General features: G+C 40.6%; 1 protein-coding gene across 6 annotated transcripts in view; it reads left to right on the forward strand.

Moving 5' to 3' along the window:
* The window catches only part of si:dkey-174m14.3 (uncharacterized protein LOC563117 homolog), a 79730-nt gene extending 67857 nt beyond the window's left edge, over positions 1-11873 (forward strand). For all 6 annotated transcript variants that reach the window (XM_041806195.1, XM_041806196.1, XM_041806197.1 and 3 more), the window contains 2 exons: positions 592-672; positions 7734-11873. In XM_041806195.1, the coding sequence (XP_041662129.1) occupies positions 592-672; positions 7734-9140 (1488 nt within the window). In that variant the 3' untranslated portion in view covers positions 9141-11873. The remainder of the gene's footprint in view (positions 1-591; positions 673-7733) is intronic.
* Positions 11874-12092: the final 219 nt, after the last annotated feature.

Raw genomic sequence — 12092 nt, forward strand, 5'->3', positions numbered from 1 at the left:
GTATGGTGAGCACATTTTGACATTTTAAGGAAAACTAAAGAAAAGGGCAATCAAGAGAACAGATAGGAAGGCTTGAAGGTTCTTGTATTCTTTAATGTCAACCTTTTTAAGCTTTAAGATGCACTCTGTTTATGAGTGCACTCGAGATGACTCAGCTTATTTGACAGAGTCACTGACATTTGTGTTAAGTAGGCTAATTTTGTTACTTTGTGTCACATTAATGGCTCTAAAATACACCTTGAGCACAATTATCAACTAAAGAGCATTGTGACCTCAACACTGGTACTTCTGCTGTCCACTGTAATGAGTCATGTAATGTTAGTGAGGATTCTGCAAGTGGTTAATTTAATCAAAATGGGCTTTTCCTGACATTAACTCTTATTAAAAATTAAAGTGCTGCCGATAAACAAAGATCACATTTTCTGTCTGGAAAATTTAGCTGTACTAATTAACAGCAAAGCAGCCAGAGTGAGTTGGTGGGTTTAGTGAAGAGAAACCTTAGTAGAGATCATATGATAACCAGAAAAGTTTTTATTAATCCCTTGTTGTTTTGTTTTATTTCCTATTTGTGGTGTTTTTGTGGCTCAACAGGACGTGTACAGAAAAGATTGTAACCTTGCCGCTCAGCTTCTCCAGTGCAACAAATCTCTTTACAGGGCCCAGCTCTCTGAGGTGAGTAATGCGGTCTTTTCTATAATGTAAACATTTTATTTATTTCTTCCACTATAGAGCAACTTTATGTTTTAAATATTGTATGGCGTTCATCATTTTTATTTGGTTATAAAACACGTTGCTTACATACAAGTTTAACCATAGTAATCAATTTATACAAAGGATTAAAGGGGATATATTATGCAAAAATCACTTTTTCAGACTTTTCTAACAAAAATATGTGCCCCTGGCCTGTCCACAATCCCACCAACAATCAGAGCCCCACCCCCCACACCACCTCTCAGAAAATGTGTGCTGAAACAAGCCGTCCTCAGATTTTCCCCTCATGATGTCATGTAGGGAGTTAGCACCGCTCCTAGGTTAGGTTGGTCCTCCTCACACGGAAGAAAGTTCCGCCCTCCTCTCCTGATCTTCCTCTCAGCTGCCAGCTGCGAAGAGAATCAGGAGAGCCACATCCATTAAGCCACATCCGTTTCCTGAGAAGGGCGGAGTCAGACAGCTCAGTAACATTTAAAGCCACAGACACAGAAACAGCTCGTTCTGAGCAGGGCTGAAACAGAGGGGTTTTTAGACAAGCAAAACTACTACTGGAGTGTTTTTTCAGCAACAAACTTCACAGGCATGTTTTGGGGGAGCTCTGAGACCTATATAAACTTGTCTTAAAAGGGTAAAATATTTCCCCTTTAATAATTGGCACATTTACTGCTAGAACATCTGTGACAGAAGAAAATGTTAAGTTTTCCTCACAATGTTTACCAGGGATAGAAAAAAATTGCCTTTAAATTTGATGGAATCCTTGAATAGTCTTCTGAAATATGCTGAGAATTTTCAGTATAATGTCAGCCAGTTAAAAAAGGAAAGATGCTGTAAAACTGCTGTTATTTCAGAGGGGAGTTTGAGGCGGCAGTTTGATGTATTTTAGCTCGCTACATAAGATGAGTGAAGAGATTTTGGCTGTCATGACTGTAGCTGGAGGTCATCTTGCCCGATTTGTGAGGCAGAAATGAGACAGGACACTGTGGAGGGAAGACTGTTGGAGGTCACCGCAGGAGTGAAAGAATTGGAAAACTAAAATAACCTGAACTGTAGAGCAGTGGTAAAGGCCAGGATTCAAAAAGCTGCTTCTCATGTAACATGGCTCAACATGCTACCTGATAAAGATCTTCTTTTTTTATTTTTGGATAACATTTTGGTTGCTATCTTTATAATGGTCAAGTATAATGAAAAACAGCTGCTTTAACAGTTCATCTAATTTGTTCTGTAGAGTTTGTTACATTTACCTGAACCTAGATATGTTTACAATAACATTACACTATCTCAACATTACTATTACAATTATTATTTTTCTACAAAAGAGAGAAAAAACTTTGTTCACAGCATTTAGAAAATCCTCTGTAGCCGTTAATGAAATACATACAAACTCTGAATTCAAAAATGTTGGGACGTTTTGTAATGTCACACTGTGAATAAAAACTGAATACAGTGATTTACGAATACTTTTTAAACTCTGTTCTGTTGAACACAGCACAAAGACAAACAATTAATGTTCAAAGTGATAAACTTTATTGTTTGGAAATACATACACATTCTTACTCTGATCCAAAAAAAAGTTGGGACAGAAGCATCTTTACCACCTTGTTACATGTAGGTGTCTGGGGACTGAAGACATTATTGGTTGAAGTACTGAAGGTGGAGTTCCTTCCCATTTTTGCTGGATGTACATCATAAGTTGCTCAGTATTGAGGGGTTTCCATAGGTTTTGTTGAGCTGCATAGTCTGCCATACATTCTCAAGAGAGATGGCTCTGATCTGCATACAAATCAGTCTAATCCCCACACTTGTACCTGACTGTACAAATGAGGATGGAAGCCTATGTTGCTCCAAAGCCTGTTGGTATGTCTTAATAATAATGATGCCTTCACACATGTGCAAGTTACCTATGCCATGGGCACAAATTAACCCCACACACCATCACAGATGTTGGCGTTGTGTTGCTAACGATCTGGATGGTCATTTTCCTCTCTAGCAAGTGGGACAAGACAGATATAATTTAAAAACACCTTGGAAATGTGGACTTGTTAGACCACAGCACACTTTTCCACATTAGGTTAGTCCCGCAGATGAGCTCAGACCAGAGACGTCGGCAGTGATGTTGTTGATATGGCAGGGGTGGCAACTTAGGTTACCTAGAGGGCCACATAAACTCTAGTCTTACTGCCTGAGGGCCACATTCTTACAAAATGTTGAATATTCTTAACCAGACTATTGTAAATACTTAGAACTCAATTAAATAGCAAATATGTAGCTTTCATTAAATGTATTATAGCAGAAGTTATGTTTTTAAGCTCAAATAAAAATGTTTGGTTTAAAGAGCTGATCAAAGAATGAAAGCATATTAAGCTTCATTGCACTGAACACAGGATTTACTTGTTGCAAAAGTACATCTGACTTACACTGCTATCGTTTTGAAATGCGTTTAAGAGGGTCTCAATTAACCCTCTGAGTCCTAAGCTATTTTTTAACCATTATGTCTCGCCTGGACTTGTTGTCTTAAAAAGCCTGAAAAATTTCAACTCTGTGATGCACAATCAAGCTCTAAACACCCTTTTTTCAGGACAGCCTGGGCTTTAAGAATATGTGTTCTGCAGTAATGTCACTTAAATTAGGATGAAGTTATGGGACTATAAAAACAAAAGAAAAAACAAAACTGAAATTAAAACTCAAAGATTTTTATGTTTGACACACAGTAAACATTAATAACTAAGACTTTTTTGCACAAACTTGTCTTCCCATCTCTATGAAAAATGGGAAAAATAATCATTATGTGACAGAATGTCTTCAAAATGTTTATATATTTACACAAAAAGTCCTTGGGCTTTGTTGGAGTGGCTCTGTCTGAGCCATTATTCAAAGTCCCTGTCTGCAGTAACACAGAAGGGCACATCACAGGCTCTCCTTCTCTCTTTCTGTCCATTATGAGTTATTCAGGCTGTCTTCATCATGATCTAAGTGTTAAGGCATACAAAGTTGGCAAAGTATGTCAAAGTAACTGAGAAAGACAGATTTAAAATATAACAGGTGTAAGGTGATTGGTCAAACAAGGTTGTGGCAGAATCTGATTAGTTTCATACTTAAGAGAATGAGCGGCCATAAGCATCTGATCACCAGAGCGGGAAGAGAGAAGGGATGGAAAAAAGGAGAGATATGAAAGAGTGGTGACTAATTAATAATTAGAAATAGACCTCCTGCTTTAACTTCAGCTGAGCTCAGTTTAAAATAAAAACAGTCATTTGCTAAGGGTTTACGTTGCATTAAAAAAATGTTTAAGTAAGTTTGCAATGACTGTATGGGCCCCCACTGTCTCATGACTAGGGACAGTGGGGGCCCCCAGTCTCTGGCACTGTTATTTTGGGGGTTATGGACTTAAAATTTGGGGACCCCTGTCCTAACACACACACTTCCATCTACGAAAAACTGAGGCCCCTGCCACGTCATGCTGTCCTGTTGCTGCTTATGTAAAGAGATGCATGTTTCCATCGATGAGCACTTAAACACTGGGCCAGCTCGGTGCCACTTTCCACTGCATCGGCCCTGGGCCGTGTGCCAGGCCCATGTGACAAAGTGGGGGAGATTTTAAAACTGGCAAATGTCCACAAGGTTAAAGAACGCATATATGACTGAATGGAAACATCAATTCAAACTGCATCTGATTGCATAAGGCCCATAAAACATCCCCCTACGCAGACACACTGCACACACAAACACACACAGGCTGTTCATATGGGATCTATTGCAGAGTGAAAAGCTGCTCTGCAGGCAAACAGCCTGACATAATGAGGGTCAGAGGCTTTACATGCACTGACTGTATGTCCGCTGGTGTTCTGGTCCTGTGGGTGGGAGCCAATCGACAGCATATTGATGAATGATGCTGCAGCATTTTGAGGAGTGCAGCGGCTCTTCAGCGCCTACTGAAGTGCCTCGGTTGTTTTGTTTTGCAGCAAAACAAGCACAGCGAGGGGTATGAAATGATTAGATTTGCATTTCTGAACTTAGCATTAAAACGCTCATTGTGATCTCCTTCAAATCAAGCCCGAATGAAAAATGTTTGGACAGTAATTAAGTGGGATTCATTTATGTTGGATCTGGAATAAAACTGAGGGAAAAAAATGTATTTTCACATGCTTGGAGGTGTTTGTCTTTTCTCTATCCACAAAGTTATAATTAGCTTCCCTCTCATTGCCAATTAAGAACAACAGACTAGATTCCTGTTGATGATGTGCTGGCTTAATGCTTGTTGCTATGGAGAAGCACAGATAGTGGTTGGAGGTTTTTACATAAAGAAATGCTCAGAATAGAGAGATGTCTTTCCTTCACAGGAAGGCAATTCAGGTCGACTCATTTTTTTTATAAATTTTTCTCCTCTTGCTGAGGTTCTTGTAACCAAATGATATTAGGGGCAATGACAATTATTGTAGTGATACACAAATGCTTCTTTGCACAAAAGCTGTGCATAGGGATAGCAACTACATCAAATTGAAATAAATGCTATATGGCATATGTAGTGAAAGCTGGATCACTTTTTCAGGTATGCTCATGCTTGTTTACAGTGTGTGTTTTGAGCTGTTTAGCTGTAATTTTTCCACACTGTGCTGCAGAGAAGCTAGAGGCTGTTAGACAAAGTTGACTATCATCAGAGAAAGATGGTCAAACTTTTCTTCCCTCTGTGAGATACCTCTTCTACCTGCTGATTTCAGATTTTAGTCTGCATTTTCAGTCAGAGCAGCAGAAAAGTGAAACTTAGTTCTTACCCATATCAGAGACTGCACAAACCCCAGTGTTTTTAAAAGTAAAGTGAAATCTTGGCTAAAGAAAAAAACAATCATGTGGTCACTGATTGAAACCTCTGAATGCATCAATCTTAAAGACAATGAAATATAATTTTAAATGTGTTTGTTTTTAGTGATGGACTGTTGTTGAGTTTGTATTGTTTTAAATGCTAGAATGTTTGTTATTATTTGTAATGTATATTTTTTACATCTTCCTGTTCAGGGACCACAGATTTAAATTAGCTTTATAGCTAACTCTGGCTTAACAGTTTTGTTTTGCATGGCCCCTGTCAAATAAACGAATAAACTAAACTGATTTGGAGCACTGACTTTGGATTAACACCGACAGTTTCTGAAATTAAGTAAGTTCTACGTTAAGTTGTGGTGTAAAGTCCACACTAAACCCTAAGTTGAAACTATTCAAGTTATAACTTAAGTTGTGTCATTGTTCAGTTGCACCGCAAAGACATTAAGTTGATCTTAGCTAGTAGAGATTTACGTCCAAACTAACTAAAATATTGTTGCAGATATGACGTTTTCTCTCACTTTAACCAATTACTGAAAATATTTTTTTTACCCCGTGTTTGCTACAGATGCCAATGGCTAAAAAATAACATATGCCAACTGCCATTAATTCTCAAACAGCATCCACTGTGGATGAAGAATATGACAAGGCATTTTGTATATATTTGAGTATTGTGAAATCTACAACCTAAACCTAGAGCCAGTGTCACTGACATAAAGTGGTGAAGTCGCTAATAACACGAGATAATTTAACAGTGGACAGCGGAAATTATCTCCGCTCATGGAAAACAACAGTGTTACTGATCACTGGAGAATGCAGTGCTGACACCAAATTGACGGTAAAATCCTCAACTCCTTGTCACACTCGGGGTTATCCTGTCTCTCAGAGCTATCACCATGACAGCCATATTCACAGAGGACTTTACAGCTAGTATGGGGTAGATGTAAAATTTAAGTTATAACTTAATCCTACGTTGAAACTATCACAGCTAGTGCAACTCATAGCTGGTTTCTACTAATGCAACCATTGAAGCTTCCGATTTAGGACTGTGAACCATCCATCCATACATCTATCCTTCATCTATGACACTTTTCATATTCAAGGGTGAGGCGGCTGGACCTGATCCCTGCTGTCATTGTGTGAGAGGCAGCGGACACCCTGGACTAATAGCTGATTTATCTCAGGGCTGTCACAAAAGGAAAAAAAGATCACATTGACACCTACATGTTAATTAGGCTCCCCAAGTAACCCAACCCAGTGTCTATGAACTTTGGGAGGAAGTACTCTATACACTCTTTTCTAACTACTTTTCTGGAACTAATAATAACATAACTGGGGGTGTTATGCTTCCATGAAGAATATGAATGTCGAAGAGTATTGTACAAAAACTACATTAGTGGGTCAAGATCAAGGGCTTTTTTGGGTTTTTGACCCTATACTTCCAAAATGAAATGAGTTTATGCGAGGTCAGAGTGGAAATGTATGTAAAGTCTGAGGAAAATCCCTTAAAAACACTCCTGTGATATTATATACAAAAGCAAGGGGATGGACTTGAGGCTTGATGACCTTGACCTTTAACCTACAACCTCCAAAATCTAATAAGTTGATCCTGATGTCATAGTCAACATTTGTGCAAAGTTTGAAGAAAATCCTTTAAATCTTTGTAAAGATATCCTGTTCACCAGCAAGAGATGGACATGACACCCAACAACCTTGACTTTTGACCTACAATCTCCAAAATCTATTTAGATAAACTGTAAATCAGAGTGGGCATTTTGCAAATGTTGATGAAATGAACATGAACATGAGGCTTAGTGGACTTGGCCTTTGACCTGTGACCTTTAAAATCTATTCAGTTCATCCTTAAATCAGAGTGGAACTTCATGCACATATTTAGATAAAGTCCCTCAAATGGTCTTGATAGTTCATGTCCACAAGAATGGTCCCGATGTATGTATGAACTTAACAGTTGTAAACGCAATCAAACACCTTCTTCACTGAGACCAACTTAAGACAGACTACCTCATAGAATAAAATGATGGATAGTTTCAAAAATCTTTGATTGGTCAGTGAGGTGGGCTGCACCTCAATAACCAATCTTTATCGACTAATTGACTATGCCCTATATAACAACTGTCCCTTCAGAAATTTTCCTATAGCCTGGTCTGAATCCCGATTGATGATATTCCTCTTTCTTCTGACTCTTCCAGCTGCCTGCTGATTTTCAGGAGCGTCTCACCCTCCACATGGAGGACTCTCCTCTCTGTCACACCTACTCTGACTCTCTTATTGCCAAAGTCCTCGAGAAGCCAGATGAGGTCTGCAGTAGCAGTCAGGCCTCCCGCTCCCCCAGCCCTCAAGCCCAGGAGCACACCTTTATCCTGGAGCGCATTGGACCAGGAGAGCGTCTTGGGCTGCGTGCGGCCTACAAATCTGACCTGTACAGCAGCGACACGGCACTGTACTGCCCCGACGACCGGCACCGTGAGCGCCGGCCCAGCATGGACCTCCACGGTCAGAGAAAGCTCCTATATGGGCCCCAAAACTCCACCGATAGCAACCCAGAGGAAGGCTCAGTGGGGCTAAGGGCCGGCTTCTCGCAGGAGCACTTTGCCAAGTTTCCTCCACCGCTGGGCGCAGGCTCCAGTTCCTATTCCAGCTTTAGTGGAGGGGGGTCTGAAGACAAAGGTAACGGCCCTCCCAGCAGCGCTGCTTCATCCCCACACCACCACTCTCTCTACATGGAGTGGAGGGATGCGGGGGACTATGAGAGGAAGAGTGATTCATCGTGGGAGAGAGACAGTCCTGGAGGCTTTGCCAATGCTCACCCGTTCACACAGAGCGAGTTAAGCCACCACCAGAATGGCAGCTCGCCCGTGTACAGCCGCACCATGTCGTCATGCTTCAGTGAGCCCTACGAGCCACTCCCTCCATCATCATCCCCTAGTGTCGCCTATGGAGACAGTCGTCGGGGCAGCACTTTAGCCCCTGAGGAGGAGGAGCTGATTGGCAGATGGAGGCAGCTCAGCGTGGAGGATTTGAGCGCCCACTCGTACCGCAGCCCAGGTCGAGCTTCGCCGTACAGCTTCTCAGAGCAGCATTTCTCCGTCCGACCTGCAAAGATCCGGCTCGGGCCGCTCTACAGCAGCTTCCAGGAGGGGGCAGACTACTACACCCATGGAGGGGACACCATGGAGTCTGGGTGGGTCGCTGCCAGCCCCAGTCCTGAATGCAGCCCAAGTTTACGGCAGGCACACAGCCAAGCCCATCTGTACCGAGCGGAGGACGGTCAGGGGTCTGAGCACAGCCTCTACCACTCAGGGTCCAGCTCCAAAGACAGGGAGGGGCCTGTGGCTGCGGGCGGGCAGAGCGCCGACTATGTAGATCCAAGCCCCAACAGCTCCACTGAGTCGCTGAACCAGAGGACCCTGGAGATGGCTGCAGAACTGCAGCACTACCAGGTGGAGATGCACAGCCTGCCTGCACAGGTGAGCCAGTCCCCTCCACCGGTCCCAGCCCCTCCCCCTCCTCCGTACAACCAAAAATTTGGCTCCCTGGGACTCTCCAGGAAGGACAGTCTGACTAAGGCGCAGCTCTATGGAACTCTTCTGAACTGAACAACTTAAACTGATCAGGTTTAATCTCTGATAGGATGCTAGATGCATCGTCTGCGGAGGTGCAGCTTCTGTTAGCGCGATCATTTTGATAGAAAATGGTTTAAATAGCAGCCTGGAGGCTAATTATTCAGTATAACCCTTCATATAACTTCAGCTGAGCGATGAAAGCTTTGATTGGATGAGAGTGGATGGAAATAGTTTACACTTAATTTACCCAGAGCGACATAAGAGACTTGGCAGTGAAGCCTGTGAAATTTGTAAGAATGTGTACGTATTTAAATCACAAATGTAAAAATATATACTTATTAGTAAAAATCAAGTGATATATTTTGTATGTAGCTGTAAGCAAGGAATAAATCCCAAACAATCACATATAAAAAGGAAATCTTTGTTAAGCTGGAACTTGTACATACATTTAAAAGCTGCCGATCTTATATTTGACGAACCTGAGCGGTATTTAATCAGTACAGACACATTTAAGTTATTTTTAATCAGCTGAAACGGTTGCCTTGTGAGGATTTAAATGTTGGAAGAACACAAAAATCGTTGCTTAAATGAGATTATTTTATCCTCTGTTGATTCAGTTTGACAGTATCGGTGGGTGTGTTTTGTTGTAATTGATGGAACATTTTGAGATCTGTCTTAACAGTCAGTATTATTTTATATTCTTGCTCTTCTATATCCCACGGAGAGGTTTTCCTGCCCCCAGTCTACCTCAGATTTGAATGCCCACACCCCACATGAAGCCACTGTAACCCTGTTTTCTTTGACGGCGATGCATGATCCTATATTTTGGTTGTTTTGTTCGCATAATAAAGCACAAATTACACAGAGAAGCTTCAATTATTCCTTCATTGTTTGAATTTTTATCCACATTTTGGGAGCCATGTGGCTGGAGCGTGCTGACTCACTACGAAGCCCTGCTGTATCACTGATGTGGATTTAAAAATAGGTCAGTAGAGGAGGAATTTTTTTGCCAACTTCAGCAAACCCAAAAAAGAGAGGAAGTTTATTTGCATGTTCCAAGAAGTTATCAAGGGAAGACTGTGAGGAAAGGCTGGCTTTGCTGAGTTTTTGTGATGCTAACAAGTGTGGTACACCCATCCATCCGTTCATTTTCTAAGTGTGGTACAAATACTAAAAATACAAGGGCTGGAAAAAATAACCACAACACTTTAAAACAACATTTTCTTTAGCAGAGATTCAGGATACGATACGATATCAATGTGTGATTACTAGTACTTTGTTGTACTATTACTTTGATAAGTGCTATCATTATTATGTCCAAACGTGCTTTATTTTAAATGTATTTATTGACATTCTTATAAAATTACTGAATTGTTTGAACAAATTCACAGGTTTCTTACTTTAAAAAACCCCATTTCCAAAAAAGTTGGGGTGCAGCATTAAATGTAAATAAACAGAATGCAATGACTTGCAAATCTCATTACCCATATTTTATTCACAATAAAATATAAATATTGTGGAACAATTTTTGAAAATTGTTTATCACAGTAAAATTGTGAAAACTTTGAATAGACAAGCATGCCCAGTACTTAATGTCAGCAAAAGAATCAGAGAAACTGGAGAATTCTTTGTGTGCAAGGGGAGGGCCTCGTGATCTTGGTCCTCAGGTGGTACTGCATTAAAAAAAGGCTTTTTTTGTACTAGAAATCACTGCATGGGATCAGGAACACTTACAGAAATTATTGCCTGTCAACACAATCTAAGTTAAAGCTGTATAATGCAAAAAGAAAAAAAAACAGAAAAGAAGAAGTATGTGAACACAATCCAGAAACTCATTTCAAATGGACTGAGGCAAAATGGAAAACTGTTCTGTGGTCAGATGATTTAAAATTTAATATTCTTTTTGTAAACTATGGAGGCCGTGTCCTGCAGACTGAAGATGAAAGAGACTATTTTGAATTTGATGGCAACATATCTCAAAAAAAGCAGGGACAGTGCTATGTTTACCATCCCCTCTTGTTTTAACAGCAGTCTGTAAACTCCCGGGAAGTGAGGAGAGCAGCTACTGGAGTTTTGGGGAAGGAATGCTGTCCCATTCTTGTGTGATGTAGGATTGTGGTTGCTCAACATTTCTGGTCTCTTTTTTTTTTTTTTTTGCAGATTTTTCATTTTATGATGCTCCAAATGTTTTCTATTGGTGAAAGTTCTGGACAGCAGGTAGGCCAGTTCAGCACCTGGACTCTTCTGCTGCAAAGCTATGCTGTTGTGGTGATGTGGTATTTAATATAACCACAGAACACTTTTCCATTTTGCCTCAGTCCATTTTAAATGAGCTTTGGCTCAGAGAAGACAGCTACAGTTTCAAATCTTGTCCACGTATGGCTTCTTCTTTGCATGACACAGCTTTAACTTGCATTTTTGAACTGTGCTGACAGAAGATTTCTGGAAGTGTTTCTGAGCGCATGCAGAGATCTCCAGTACAGAATCATGCAGTGCTGCCTGAGGGACCCAAGAATAGGAGGACATTGTCCTTTGTGCACAGAGATTATACACTGTAAGTGATGGGATGGGATATGAAATTGTTCCACAATTTTTAGATTTTACAAACATCTGCCCATCTTTACTTCTAAGGGGCCCCGCCTCTCTAAAATGCTCCTTTTCTACCCAGTCATGTTTCTGGCCTGTTACCAATTTATGTGATTAGTTTGAAAATGCTCCTCCAGCTGTTTTTGTTCTTTGCCACTTACTTTTCCAGCCTTTTGTTGCCCTGTCCCTACTTTTTTGAGATGTGTTGCTGCCATCAAATTCATGAAATAATAAAATGTCTCAGTTTCAACATCTGATATGTTTATGTTCTTTTGTGAATAAAATATGGATTTATGAGATTTTAAAAGCATTGCATTTTGTTTTGATTTACATTTTATACAGTGCCCCAACTTTTTTGGAATTGGGGTTGTAATTCCTTTAATCCAGTTGAATCCAGCC

This window comes from Cheilinus undulatus, linkage group 14 (genome assembly GCF_018320785.1).
Source record: "Cheilinus undulatus linkage group 14, ASM1832078v1, whole genome shotgun sequence".
Taxonomy (NCBI): domain Eukaryota; kingdom Metazoa; phylum Chordata; class Actinopteri; order Labriformes; family Labridae; genus Cheilinus; species Cheilinus undulatus.